The sequence below is a fragment of the Meles meles genome, chromosome 17 (assembly GCF_922984935.1).
Source record: "Meles meles chromosome 17, mMelMel3.1 paternal haplotype, whole genome shotgun sequence".
Lineage (NCBI taxonomy): Eukaryota > Metazoa > Chordata > Mammalia > Carnivora > Mustelidae > Meles > Meles meles.
This window is the reverse complement of record NC_060082.1, coordinates 54,192,203-54,207,405: the sequence shown is the minus strand read 5'-3', so window position 1 is coordinate 54,207,405 and position 15,203 is coordinate 54,192,203. Positions and strand designations below refer to the sequence as shown.

General features: G+C 43.8%; 1 protein-coding gene across 1 annotated transcript in view; it reads left to right on the top strand.

Moving 5' to 3' along the window:
• The window catches only part of CENPF (centromere protein F), a 63,243-nt gene extending 48,428 nt beyond the window's left edge, over nucleotides 1-14,815 (top strand). The window contains exons 17-20 of the mRNA XM_045983341.1: nucleotides 1,847-2,009; nucleotides 7,558-8,031; nucleotides 9,432-9,610; nucleotides 13,629-14,815. Of these exons, the coding sequence (XP_045839297.1) occupies nucleotides 1,847-2,009; nucleotides 7,558-8,031; nucleotides 9,432-9,610; nucleotides 13,629-13,832 (1,020 nt within the window). The 3' untranslated portion in view covers nucleotides 13,833-14,815. The remainder of the gene's footprint in view (nucleotides 1-1,846; nucleotides 2,010-7,557; nucleotides 8,032-9,431; nucleotides 9,611-13,628) is intronic.
• The last annotated feature ends 388 nt before the right edge of the window (nucleotides 14,816-15,203 follow it).

Here is a 15,203-nt window from a genome sequence, read left to right as displayed (position 1 = left end):
AACTTCTTATGTCTGTAGCTATTAAATAATTCTCAAGTTGAAGGAAATATACCAATAAAACACAAACTAAGAAAAGTCAAGATAACATTCATGGTCACTAATGTTCTGCTACTACAAAATGAAACATGTTAGGTTTCATAACAGAACGAAGAGTTTCAGTCTACTTTTTATTTACTCACTTTCTGCCTTTAAAAAACTCTGAGGTAAGGGGCACCTGGATGGCTCAGTGGGTTAAAGCCTCTGCCTTCGGCTCAGGTCATGATCCCAGAGTCCTGGGATTGAGCCCCGCATCGGGCTCTCTGCTCGGCAGGGAGCCTGCTTCCTCCTCTCTCTCTGCCTGCCTCTCTGCCTGCTTGTGATCTCTCTCTGTCAAATAAACAAAAAATATTTAAAAAAAAAACAAACAAAAAACTCTGAGGTAAAATTGGTATATAGTGATATTTTAGTTTCAGGTATGTTTTCTGCTTATCTAATCTTTGACAGTTCTATTGTGGGGAATGTTTGTATCTTACACATACTGTGTGCAAAATGGCTCGTTGTTAGTTGAACCCATTCAGATTGCATAATTTTAATGAGGTCCAGTTAATAAGCACTGTTGAAATGGAATTAAATGGATCTCTAATCCAATTAATGTTGGACTCAGAAATAAAAATCCTGAAAAATGCAGATTTACTGCAACACTGCTAATATTATTCCAAAATGAAATAGTATACAATGAATGAAATCTACTTGCAGTGTGAATGGGATGCCCAGTTATATATTTTTTTTCCTTACATTTAAATAGTTCAGTTTGCCTTTGTATGTTCATGATCTCTTATGGCAAACTCCCAGAGCTAGTTTGTTTTAGAAGCCTGCATTTTTAAAAAATATCACATAGTACAAGGCGTGTGCCATAGATCACATAATATCTCAGCAAGGTACGGGGCAATACTTCATTATCAAATTCATATTTCTGCAACAAAATGTATGACTATGCTTACAAGGTGGGATAAATAGACTATATATAAATACCTCTGTATCTGTTCAGGTCAGATTTTTCCTCTAAATCATTGTCTGAACTTTCTGGAATATGCAGATGTGGTTAAGGAATCCTGAACTTGTACTTCTGAGAAGTGATTTATTCTATCATTCTCCCACCATTCTATTCACTTTCTATTTGAGCAACTGTAGAATGTAAGTTTGTATCATGAGCCATAAAATTATTTGGCCTTCACTTGGGGTCCCCAACACAAATGCCATCTTGGGTGTTGAAATTGTACAAAGGCACAGACTACAAATGGAAACAGTTCTATCACCGAGAATTTTTTTTTTTTTTTTAAGATTTTTTAATTTATTTGAGAGAGAGAGAGTGAGCCCATAGAGGGAAGGGGCAGAGAGAGAAGTGACAGAGAATCTCCAGCAGACGCTGCTTTGAGTGGGGAGTTTAATGCAAGGCTCGATCTCATGACCCGGAGATTAGGACCTGGGCTGAAACCCAAGAGTCAGACACTCAACTGACTGCACTATCATTGAGAAGTTTTGACCCACCAAAAATATGCCCACGTATCTCCCACCCTAGCCCCAAAGGTGTGATTCCCATTGAATGAACCCAGACATGGCAGGCTCCTTAATAGAACACTGTCTTAGGAACCAAGATTTATGCTTGCTGCTACTCAGAAAGTGACAAAACCACAGTGTCTATTGGGGAGACCTAGGAAACTGAATAGAGAAGATGAATCATTTTTATTCTGAACATCATAATTCTTAAATTCACAATATATGATCCTTAATTATACCTCATGATTATTTTCTCATATGCTCATAAAAAATAAATTCAAGGTTTTAAATTCAAGGTTTTGTTTCATAGGTGGACAATGTAAAATGTGCAAATCAGTTGAAGAAGGAAAATGAACGTGCCCAGGGGAAAATAAAATTGTTGATCAAATCCTGTAAACAGCTGGAAGAGGAAAAGGAGATGTTGCAGAAAGAGCTATCTAAGCTTGAAGCTGCACAAGAGAAACAGAAGACAGGTAGGCATTAATCGGGCACATCCATGAGCCCAAACCCTTTTCCGCTAGTGAAACCACACATGAATGGTATGTAGACACAGAGATGTTTTTAGTGCTGTGTGTTCTTTTTGTTTTGTTTTGTTTTTAGGTTTAGTTTTTTAGTTTTATTTATTTTTTCTTAAGTTCAGTTAGCCAGCATATAGTAAGTACATCATTGGTTTTGGGGGTAGTGTTGATGATTCAGTAGTTGTGTATAACACCCAGTGCTCATCACAACTAGTGCGGTTTTCCTTTACTGCGTGTTGATGTCCATTTCCCAGTTTCTAAATTTTCTGTGCAGCTTGGGGTTTGAAATAGAATTATTGTGTCTTCTGTTCTATAAAACATATGAAAAACTGGCAGCACTTTTTGCAAATGAGCTGTTCCAAGAAGAGTTTTTCATGTGGATGTCCATTTACGAAGTCCCTGTGTCAAAGGCAGATTGACATTCTGAGCTGGCGTTGGTCATTTATCAATAGCCGATTCTGGCTGTCCTTGGCCCATCTTTGTGGGTCCACTAAATGAAAGGCTTAGGAACTGTAGGTTTGGGTGGCAGGTAAAATAAAAAAGAAATCACAACTATTCTTGTCACTTTTTTCCACTTATGTCCGCAGAGCAGAATGCTCTCACTGTGAGGAAAGATGGTGCCAAGGCATGAGGGGGCTTTTCTGGACCACAGCTTCACAGGGTGGGTCAGTGATCTTCCCTGCTTCGAAGAGTACTTGGAGTATACTGTGGATCCAGGGGGTTTTTCCAGTGGATTTGGTGCCAACCATGCCCAGCTAGCTACAAGTTGATCAGGACTCCTGGCTTCCTCTTCATGAGGTCCCCAAAATATCTTTTAAGTTCCTTCACTTGCCAGGAAATGACATTCTTTACTTACCTGGTAAGGCTGCTGGAAACTCTGTAAGCAAGTTATCAGGCCAACATTTCCAAGGGGCTTTATGGCTCCACGTTTCATAAAGTCAACCTTAGTTCCTTAACACTGTTTGGTCATATCTGAGTCTATGCATGGCTCTCAAATAAGAAATTCCCGTCAAAGCTTTGGTAAAATAACTAATATTTTCAATGGTGCGCTGTTACAAGGAAAACAGTTTCTTATTGAACTTATGCAAGTAACTATGACTGCCATGGAAGAAAGAACACTTACTGAGACCTTTCGAATTTTAGAAGGTTCAGGTTGAGAGAAAAGTTAAATGCTTCAATTTGTTTACAAATGAATACGTCATCACGTTTTTTGTTAAGTCATAGATATATTAAGAAAAAATTTCTCTTAATCCAGAAGAATAAACAGTAGAGCCAGCAATGTTTCAAACAACAGTCCCAACCCTATAATTGTCCTTTTATCTCATTTAGTCCCATGCTACTAACCCTTGTCTAGTTTGAATGCAACTTTTAGTTAGTTCTGGAAATTCCTACTCATTTTAGTTTTGATCTTAAAGATATTAAATACATGTTTTGTCCTAAATGTCCTTTATATGAACTTCCTTGAAGATGAAACTCATTTTGCAAAACAGTAAGAACGATTGTAAATGACAACAACTCAGAATGGACGTGGTTAAAGAGCTGATGAGATGAGAGTTTACAATATAGCTGGCAAGGAAGTCAGGTTATTTCTGTGACATATAACACTTCAATAATTATATATCAAGTGAGGACTTTATTAAAACTTTAGGAATTGCGTACAACCTCTAGAATAGTTAGAGCATTTACCCAAGTGTAACCTAAGGTTTATCCTCTGTTTAGCAGTACTTCCTAAGTAACTTAGCATACCAAGGAAAAGACCTAATGAGTTAAAGGGACTTCATTTACAATTTAAATCTTGTGAAAACTTGTTAAAACCTTAGAAAGTTTTAAAGCACATGCCTAAATAGGATTAGGGATGCTAAAGATCTGATACAGTCAAAACCTAGAAACTAGTTTTTCTGGACAACTGTTTACATTTTTTTCTTATTAGCAAATCAATTAATTTAAGAAAACTTTGTCTTTTTTTTAAAAAAGATTTTATTTATTTATTTATTTGACAGAGAGATCACAAGTAGGCAGAGAGGCAGGCAGGGGTGGGGGGAGGGGAAGCAGGCTCCCTGCTGAGCAGAGAGCCCAATGCTGGGCTCTATCCCAGGACCCTGAGACCATGACCTGAGCCAAAGGCAGAGGCTTAACCCACTGAGCCACCCAGGTGCCCCTGAAACTTTGTCTTTTTTTTAACAGAGACACCACAGACTTTCAGTGTTATACCAGCATACTTTAAAATCTGTTTATTTCAATCTTAAGTCCGTCCTGACCACATCTAAAACTGTTACAGTCTTCCCTCCATAAACCTTCTACAGCTTTCCTTTGCTTTCTGATTTTGTACCAACCCATTTCTTTCCAAACACCCATCTCATTTAGGACAAAATTACCTTATTTTTACCTTCAACAAAAATGCATTCCCGGGGCACCTGGGTGGCTCAGTGGGTTAAAGCCTCTGCCTTCGGCTCAGGTCATGATCCCAGCGTCCTGGGTTCAAGCCCCGCATCGGGCTCTCTGCTCAGTGGAGAGCCTGCTTCCCTTCCTCTATCTCTCTGCCTGCCTCTCTGTCTACTTGTGATCTCTCTCTGTCAAATAAATAAATAAAATCTTAAAAAAAAAAAAATGCATTCCCAATCCTTATAACTTTCTTACATATCTTCTACATTTCTACATACGGAGTTGTTTCCCTTATTTCCACCAGTCTTAGTTACAGTTAGCAGAATTTTGCACTCTTTAGAGACCTTAATCTCCAGTGAAGACTAAAGAGTAACCAGTTGTGAACTGTTGCACCAGAATTCTTTAGATGGCAAATCTGTGAATCAGTTAAGCACAAAACACGTTTACCGGCAGTAAATACCTGTTCCTTTGCAGTAAGTCAAAAGCACCATCCTATGTCTAGTAATGAATGACTTAGCACTTTATCCAATTTGGAAAAGACCTAGATGTCCAATGAATTTAATTCCATTTATCATCCAAGCAAAACTTTAAAGTTTTAGTTTACCAAAGACTTTGAAAGCTCTCTTAACAATCACCCAAGAAGACTTTGAGAGAGTTATCTAGAGGGCAGGGAGAGGGATCCCAGTTCAGGAGCTCATCAGCTCCAGAGGAGCAAATGCCATGTTTTCCCACCAACAAGGGGGGACAGGCAGTCCATGTCAGGCCAGACAAGGAATTTCCCTGAAACAAAGGGAGTTTCAGCAGCTGCTTGGGAATATTCCTTAAAGTCCCTGTCCTGAAGGATGCCTGGGATCATGACCTGAGTGGAAGGCAGACGCTTAACTGACTGAGCCACCCAGACATGCCCCCCACAAACGTAAGGATGAGAGCTCCTGTTATTTTACATCCTGTTTCTGTCTGGATCAGTTTTCTGTGGGCTTTCCGAGCTGCTAAATCAGGTATCTCCCCACACATGCCACTTAGGGGCAGCAGGAGAACCGTGTTCCTGCAGCTCAGCTTTAGGCCCTGGGTCAGAGGAGGACTGTAGTCCCCATGCTTCTTGACTGGCTCATCCTTGTCCAGAGCTCATCCCTGTTGCTGCCGCCAATGCCCCCCAGCAGGACCTCCCTGATAAGCTTTGCTTCCTCACAGCCTTTGGGCTCATCTACTTGCTTTAGAAATATCCTACTTTGGTCCTTCCTATTAGCACAAAAATCGGACCCGAGGGGGCAGAGTTTGGGCTACCTGAAGCCAAGAATCAATATACGGGAATTGGGCAGGGTGTCCGGGAATCCCAACCGCGATTGTGTAAATGACCTGGACAGTGGGTAGTCCAGTGGTAGGTCTCAGGACACCCTCGGAGGGCCAGTCGACCCCAAAGGTGGCCCATTCCCGTTCACATAATGTGCTTCATTTGCCAGGAGACGTTTTGACCCCATATTCCCCTGAGAATCCCTTCTCAAAATTTTCCAGCATACAGTGTAAGACCGTAGGTTTGGAAGAGCTTCCACCCATGATGAGCAGGGGCTCTCTTGTCCACCCTGTGTGTTCCCTCCCGGTGTCGTTGGCGTGAAGACACACAAAGGGTGGGTGTCCCTCCAGAGGAGAGACAGTCAGATGCCCACCTGTCCGCCCTCCCGAAGGACACCTGGGTGCCTCTTAGCCAAAGTGAGTCCGTATAAACCCCGGACTGGTGCCCCAAGGGCTTGTTGTAGTCCCAAGAGGTCACCAGAGAAACAGGTTAGGGCCACCTCAGACTCCGTACGCTTCTGGGGACACTAAGGGTGCCCGCCCGTGCAGCCACAGACTCAGTCCCTGACAAGCCAGGTCAAATTGCACATTCATTCCCACATTCACTCCACGAGTTCTTACAGTTCCTCCCCCAACCCCCCGCTCCCCGGAGGCCCTGATCTGTGGAATTCCCTACCTTTTGTAAATTCCTTCCTGTCCCCACTTTCGGGGCATTCCTGATCCGAGGGACACCTCCTCTCCCCCCCACCCCCCCCGGGGAGGACCTACCTGTGAGACGTCTAAGAGGTCTCTCGGAGGTAGTCAGTCACCCTTTCCACCCTGATAAGTGGGCCTGACTGGGTCCTGGGGCCTCAGTCTTGACCTGAATCCAAGGTGGGGACCAGGTCGTCACCTGCCGGGTCTCCTTTCGCCTGAGGCGACCGGGCGGGAGACTGCCGGAAATCAGGCCGCGCGCCTTCTCCTTTACGACTCGCTCGCTCCCTGCCCCACCGATGCCCAAACCGGTGGCAACAATGGGCCAGCGTGGCTGGGTTTCCCGGGCAGGGAACCACGTGTTAGGGAACCTGGACTGGGTCCTGACGGAAGAACCAAGGGGCCCTCGGAGACCTTGGAGGATGGCAAGTTACATAACACTGATGGGCTCAGAAGAGACCGTTCTCCAAAGGCCTGAGCCCTGAGCACTAGCAGGGAGGGGAATTTATACCCTTCTACTTCCGTATCCTTGGTAGTTTTAGTGCACGCAGGGAACAGGGTAGGGAAGAAGAACCCAGAAGGGCTTTGAAACAGGGACTGGAATTCCCTTGCTGGTTTGTTCGGCCAGTTTAGATCACAGTTTTCCCCTTATCACCGCCTTTGAAGTATCTCTCAAGCACTTGTCCACCACATCCTCTTAAAAATGGTTTTCAACTTGTCACTAGCCCTCTTCCGTTTCCCAAAGCTATTCCAACAGACTTCCTATTCTTTACCAACTTTTATTTTTTACTCACTTAGGCTGAAAAGAATGGACAGGGGAGATTGAGGATGTGATCGATTAATTCATTTGATCTCCTATGAACTGCAAGAAAGTTTTGATGAAGTGGCTGGGATACGAGTTTGAGATTTTGATGGACTTTATTTAAGCTATCTTAATAAAGTCATTTAACCTACTAGAATACAGACTTGATATGATCCCTCCCAAACAAGAGTTGTTCGATCTATAAGAACATACATAGATCTACTTCCCCCACTTCTCTTAAGCGAAAATCTAAGATCAAATCTAAGGTTATCTGCTTTATCATTCTATAGTTAGAGAAACGTCAAGTGGTCTACAGTGTGTCACTGTTTTTGACAGGTACTGCTGTGGATTCTAACGTAGAAGAATTAATGGCAGAGATCAAAGAACTGAAAGAAACTCTTGAAGAGAAAAACAAGGAGGCCGATGAGTACCTGGACAAGTACTGTTCTCTGCTCATCAGCCACGAGAAGTTAGAGAAAGCCAAAGAGATGTTGGAGACACAAGTTGCTCGTCTGAGTTCACGGTCTAAACTTAATCTCGAGAATTTTCCTTTGCTAAATTCCGTTGTTCCAGAAGACTCTCCAGTCCCTTCTGCTACTGAAAAGAAGTTGTCATCCAGCCAAAATAAAACTTCAGGCAAAAGGCAAAGGTCCACTGGGCTTCGGGAAGATGGAGGAGGCACAGGACCTTCAACCCCAGAGACATTTTCTAAAAAGAGTAGGAAAGCAGTCAAAAGCAGTATTCACCCCGCAGAGGACTCCAGAGACATTGAGTTTGAGCCAGAAGGACTTCCAGAAGTTGTAAAGAAAGGTAGGCATAATTTAAAAGCAAAATTATGTGTGTCCTTTTGAAATTCCCTGTAAAAGTCCACATATGAAAAAGAAGCATTTATATTTTAGATTATTGTGCAACAGGACTAAATGACCTTCAGAAACAATAGTCTGCCTTTAAACTGGTAAGGTATATTTTTCTTTCTGCATGAGAAAAGGACTAGGACCTAATTACTCATGTTTACAACACAAAACGTGCTAGTAGATTTCAAAAATGTCTATCTATTCAAAACCTGTTCGGACTTTGATGTTTCTGTGCTGAAAATCCCCAAATTGAGGACACTCTTCAAGCTTTTCCTCCTTTAATCTATGTCTCACCCAGGTAGGAGGCGAGCTGGGAGATGGGAGACACTTACCGCTTTTTGTTTTTTAATTTAAACCTAGTGATCGATCCTTCAAGTGTGGCCCAGGGACCCTGCCCAGTCTCGGAATGGTTTGTTACTGGTCTGTGTCCAAAAAAAAAACATGTTCGGAAATCAAGAGTAAGAGTTGGGACATTTTCATAGCAATTTGACCTGGTTACAACATGCAATACACATTCTGAGTTTTCTCTTGGTTCATTCTTACTGTGCTATACAGAGATTATCATTCCACAGCTGGTTGGAAACCAACCCCCCCACACCCCTTTAGCTCATAGAAATATCAGCACTAATTCTTTGCCGTAGATGATTTGAAGAGCACTGTTCTAAGTAATTTTGGCCCTTAGGAAATCTGGCCCCAAAGCGGTTAGCTATCTCTTTCTCATTACTGCGTTTTATTTATAATTAAAGGTTAAGGGCAAAAACAGATGCTGCTTTAGTTCGCCATCAGCGTGGCTCCAAAGGGTGTGTGACATGCCGACCGTTAGTGTCACTAGGATTGACTTTCTCCTCTTACGCACCTCCGGTCATGTCTGCTCCCATGAGATCCCTCTTTTCCAGGGTCGGCTCTCTCCTCCCACCTGAGTAGCAGGGGCTGTTACCATTTTACCTTTGCTCATTTTAAACAAGAGCTGACTTTTTTTCCCCCACGCTTCCATTTGATCCTCGCTTTTTCTCTCCAATCCAAATTTTATGGGAAGTCTTGCTGGTACGTTCTTTAGATCTTAGAAAAATGAAGAGTTAAGACACTTGATTAGAAGAAGAAGAAGCGGGAAAAAAATTTTCTGTTTAATGTTATTTTCCCCTTTTCCATTGTGTTTTCTTGGGTGTCTGGTAAGACAAGTACCACTAGCTACTTGTTTGATTTGGCAACTGTGAAGTCAATCCCTTGTCGGCTGGGGCTGGCAGTGTTTCTAGAGTTACTCCTCTATCGGTGAGAACTTCTCCTGATGTCTGTCGTTTCCACTGTGGATTCAGTCGGACCTAGCCATGTTGACAGCAGGCATTTTTTTGCCCTTAGGGTTTGCTGATATCCCAACAGGAAAGACAAGCCCATACGTCCTGCGGAGAACCACCATGCCGACTCGGACCAGCCCCCGCCTCGCTGCGCAGAAGTTAGCGCCATCCCCTCTGAGCCTCAACAAAGAAAATCAGGCTGAGACCTCCCAGCCAACAGCTGGTGGCAGCAGATCACAGAAGGTAACTCCTAGGAACCTGGATCTGCTGTCCTAAATCCAGGAAATTACAGTCTTGTCAGGCCAGGGTTTGACACTGACTTGGGAGCTCCTAAAAGTCTGACCTTCTCCACGCAGTGTAAGTAAGCTAGTCCTGAGGACGCAGTGAGCAGACCCGAGGATAAACATTACATTATCCTGCAGCTACGGTCTCCTCCTTGATCCAGCAGGGCACTTAGAGTTTGATGGAAAGTGCTCAGTGAGGAGAAAGTGTAGATCAGACATCAAAGTGTGTAAGCCCGTGTTAAGCGGGACATTGAAGGAATAGAAGAGGTCATCTTTCTTTTGACCACAGGCATTGCTCATTGCTTGTTTCACACTTTCTCCTCTAACCCACTGGACCCCCAGCTGCCAATTCTTTCTTCCCCCTCTCTTTTTTACTCCTTTACTTTACAAAAAGCAAATATTTCATTAGACACCTAAAGAAAGGAGCTCTCCTTCCGAGCCGCACTATGAGGACTGTGGGGCTCCTGACTACGATTCCGGTTTCCCCGCGTCTTCGTGTCTCATACAGTGTCGGGCATCCAGCTGCTTGTTTGTGGACTGCCTGCGGCTGCTGGCGTCCTCCTGTGATCACAGCAGTAGATGTTTAAAGGTATGTTAGGAAATCGTCTCATGAAATTGCCCCATGGGTCATTTTTCTCCCCTCTTTTCTGAGGACCCATTGGAAAGGCAGTTTCCATGTGCTGTTCAGACTTAATATCCAGGAACAAGAGCTTTGCACACTAGGGGGCCTGCTTTCCACATGGCTGCGGAGCCCGCTGAGTGCAGTCGTAACCATGGTTTCCTGCAGGTTTGTGTTCAGTGTGGCGGCACCCAGCTGCCCTCGGCACGGGCGCTGAGGAATCGAGAGGCGGTCTTGTGCGCTCGTGCAAGTGAATGGGGCCTGGTTCCTCTTGACAGGGGGCCACGGGAGACTTCCCGGTTAGATGCCAACTCTTCAAAACCCAGCCTATTGGTCATTCAGCATTTTCTCAGGCGCCTTATAAAATGCTTGCCTCATCAGTTAAGCAAATTTCATCATTCAGGTTGAAAGGTAGAGAGCTGAGGCATCTTTTCCAAAGGCAGTTGCTTAGAAATAGAATGTTGAGTCCTTGCCTGACGTGCCTGAGGTCTGAGAGAGACATTCTCTAGGTCACTTAGCAGGACCTTTAGTGACATCTGTTGGGTTTAAGGTGGGGAGACGCAAAGTAGGTAAGGGACGTCTCTGGGATGAATAAGCTCCTCTTTTGCTGGGGATAAGCGAGTCGTGATTGGAGACTTGATCTGAACCTGGGGTTGGTGGTCAGTGCCAGGGGACGCGCTACTAAATTGCAGAGGATGACGGTGATGCATCACCGCAGTGTCGGTCAGTGGTCTAGTGGGGCCTTGTGTTTCTTACAGTGAGTGAGGTTCATTTTTACTGAACCATCCATGTGTTTGTCCTCTGGCCGCTGTGGTTGCAGGTGGAGTTTGTAAGACAGGGTAGGGACCCGGCGCGGGGCTTGATCTGGGACTTGATCTGTCAGGACTCCGGGACCATGACCTAAGCCGGAGGCAGACGCTTAACCAACTGAGCCAGCCAGGTGCCCCTACACTTAATAGTTTAAACACTTAGTGAATTGGACCTCATCTACCTACAGGGACAAATTGGAAGCCAATTGACTAACGTAAGGATCAAAATCACAGTTTAAACTGATCGCAGACTATAATAATTTCCTCAGTTCATGATCAGAGAAATTGAGTCTAGAGGGGAAGCCAACGGGTGGGCTTTGACTATTTAATTGGGATTAAGAAAGAGTTTTACTGGCTCAGATATTCTTTTCCCAATGTGAGTGATCTCTCTTTCTCTCTCTCTCTTTTCAATGGTGAACCTGAAGATCTGACTTTCCTACATCCGATGGGTTCAAGGGAAATGCCTGTCTTTTGTATCATTTTCCTTAAAAAAAAGTATCAGTGAAACTCTGTTTTTTTCCTTTAACTTTCCATGGACGGTAATTTTCCATTAAGTCCTGATCCTTCGAGGCTGATCCTTTTAAGTGTCCTGTACACAATCCGAGTTAGAGGCAAGCTTTCCAGGGATTTGATCTGTTGGCCAGATTTACTATGTTTTCTGTAATGAAAAGTATTTAGCTGCCTTTTAAAACCACATACTTCCTATGGAAAGAATATAAATGGGGAAATAGTTTCCATTCTTTTTTCTTGCTGCTTCAGGAGGAGGTCACTGGAGTCTGTTGCTCTCCGTCACATAGCTCCTTCTCCCTGTAGGGGCTGAACATGGGTCCCCCCTTATTCCGCTTTACTTTTTATTTTTATTTTATTTTTTTTTTAGATTTTTATTTATTTATTTATTTGACAGAGAGAAATCACAAGAGAGGCAGGCAGAGAGAGAGAGAGAAAGGGAAGCAGGCTCTCCGCTGAGCAGAGAGCCCGATGTGGGACTTGATCCCAGGACCCTGAGATCATGACCTGAGCCGAAGGCAGCGGCTTAACCCACTGAGCCACCCAGGCGCCCCGGCCTTTTTTTTTTTTTTTTTTTTAAACATTTTATTTATTTATTTGACACAGAGAGAGATCACAAGTAGGCAGAGAGAGAGGGAAGCAGGCTCCCCGCTGAGCAGAGAGCCCGATGCGGGGCTCGATCTCAGGACCCTGAGATCATGACCTGAGCGGAAGGCAGAGGCTTAACCCACTGAGCCACCCAGGCGCCCCTCCTCTTTACCTTTTAAAGATCTTCCTGCTTGAATCCTCCCCTCTTGCCTTTAACTTTGGCTAAATGAAGCTTTTCTATCCTTCATCTGTCTTGTTCCTGTCTCTCTTTCCTGACCCCATATCTTCTGTTATGACTGTGTAAACCTCAGAAACTTGACTCTACCAGCTACCTTGCCCTCTTGAGTGCTTCTTAAAGTCTCACATTTTCTTTTCCTTCCTTCCTTCCTTCTTCCCTTCCTTCCTTCCTTCCAAGATTTCATTTATCAGACAGAGAGAGAGAGAGAGCACAAGCAGTATGAGGGGAAGAGAGAGAAACGGGCTCCCTGCTGAGCAAGGAGCTCAATACAGAACTCGATCCTAGATCCCTGGGATCATGACCTAAACTGAAGGTAGACACTTAATTGACTGAGCCACCCAGGTGTCTGAAAGCCTCACATTTTCTGAGATCCCTCTTTCTCTTAAAAGGCTGGGTATCAGAAAGTGGATTTACTCTTTGAACTTTATTATTTATTCTGCTTAATCCAAATTCAGTATGGAAATAAAACAAATATAAGTAGAGGGGCGCCTGGGTGACTCAGTTGGTTAAGTGTCTGCCTTCAACTCAGGTCCTGATCGCAAGGTCCTGAGATCGAGTCTCAAGTGGAGTTCCCTGCCCAGGGGGAGTCTGCTTCTCCCTCTGCCCCTCCTGCCTGCTCGTGCTCCCTCATTCTCATTCAGATAAATAAATAAAATCTTTAAAAAATGTAAATAGAATGTTTAAAATGACAATATATGAGGGACAGGTTCTAGGTATTTTAAATGTTGTAAATAAACCTTCCGCCATATGAAGATAATCTTACTCATTTGGGTTATATTCATTTGAATGCCAGCAGGGTTCACTTGAGCTGAATGAAAGCTGGTTTGGATTCTCACTCGGGCATATATTGAAATTTGCCAGTTAGTCAAGCCTATTCTGGGCACTGGGGATAGAACAGTAAAGAGGACATAGACTTTGCCCTGAAAAAGTTTACCTTCTGATCTAAGAATATCATACTAGCCTTTGGAGGGAGCTTTCTTCGGCCATCAGAGGTGTCAAGGAAAGCTTACTAGGGGACTCATCAGAGTTCTTGTCCGACATCCTCCCAGCTTCTGTTAGGTGGGGCCTTTTCTCAGGGAAAAAGAAATGGTAAAGCTGGATTTGTTAAGTTAAAGTTAAACATTTTAACTTAAAATGTGGTGACATAAGGACTTTATTTTCATGTTGTAGAAATGGGGATGTGATTTTCACCTCTAACAAAGATGCTTCGTTGCAGGCCAAGGTCGCTCAACAAAGCCCGGTGGACTCAAGCGCCCCGTTCCGAGAACCCACCACGAGATCCCTCTCGGTCAGTAACCTTCCTGAGAGAAGTCCAGCTGACAGCCCCAGGGAGGGCCTGAGGGCCAAGCGAGGCCGGCTCGCTGCCAGCCCGGAAGCTGTCCCCGAGTCCAAGAGCAGCGAGAACTGCAAGGTCCAGTAGAAGCGACCTTGTGTGTCGGACCCTGGCCGGTGGCAGCATTTGACCAGAAGGCAGCATGCCGGCCTGCAAAGGCTTTTCTTCAGTCAGAGAGCACATCATCAGTGGGAAGAAAACAACCACTTAGAAATCTAAGTACATTGTACTCTTTAGCTCTCACAGGTAGGAGTATTGGACAAGTTCGAAAGCACTGATTACCAGCTCATGGACAGTTTTCTTCCGTGGCGTACGTGGCGCCGTATAAAGGTTTTGGTGATGTTGCACTTCGATGGCAAGCACGAGGCCATGACTTCTGTTTGTATGTGGGTTCCACCCTGAGAGAATCCAAAATACGTCATCTACTTCTGATGAAAAACTCCCAGGAAAATGTGAACTTTTGCTTTATATTTCCTATGCGTAGAGCTAGGCATGAAGTCATTTTAGATCAAGAATTTCTTTCAGTCCAGTAAAATGGAGGGAGATCATGCACGCATATACACGTATGAGTGTGGTCCTCCCCATCGTCCGGTGTGTTTTCTATATGTTCGCGGGTGTGACCTGTACATACTTGTGTGTGGGGCTGACGGGAGCTGTGGGTTTGTTCCCACAGGGCCTGTTCGCAGGCTCCTTGAGGATGTGGTGTAGCAAGTTTTTTGTCATTGTGTTATTTCTTCCTGAGACCAATTTGTTACAGTTCTTTTAGTGTGCGTTCTCATAAATGGTGATCTCGTATTAAAACAAGACATTTTCTTTCCTAATAAAAGTCACTTTTGTTTTCTGTAAAAATGATTTCTAAATATAAATGCATTCAAAGCGTTGGCACTATTTCTTGCTGATGTCAACAGCCTCTTAGAAAAGTAAAAGTTTTGGGGCACCTGGGTGACTCAGTTGGTTAAGCGTTTGTTTTGGCTCGGGTCATAATTTCAGGGTCCTGGGATCAAGCCCCGCTTTAGGCTCCCTGCTCAGAAGAGAGTCTGCTTCTCCTTCTGTCCCTAGCCCTGCTTATGCTCTTTCTCTCTCGATCAAATAAATAAAAAAGTCTTAGAGTTTTAACAAAAGATACTAGTGTATTTAGTGAACATATTTGGTTATATTAAAAGAGGTGATTTGGAATGTGGGTCATGTAGATTATATAGGAATTATACAGGAATAATATGTCCAGCCAGTGCCTGGCCCATTGTGTGTATCCATTAAATTGCATCAGCAAGGATACACAGATGGGGTGTTTTCCAGCTTATTTATTGGTGACAGCATTTGAAAATATGCAGGCATTATGAGCCATAACAAATCCAAAAACTTTGGAACAAGTTTTTTTGTCCTTGAGTCAGGGTAAGAAAATTTTCTAGGACATGAGCAAGTAAAAAATAATTTGTTCTTGGCTTTCAGTTCAGACTG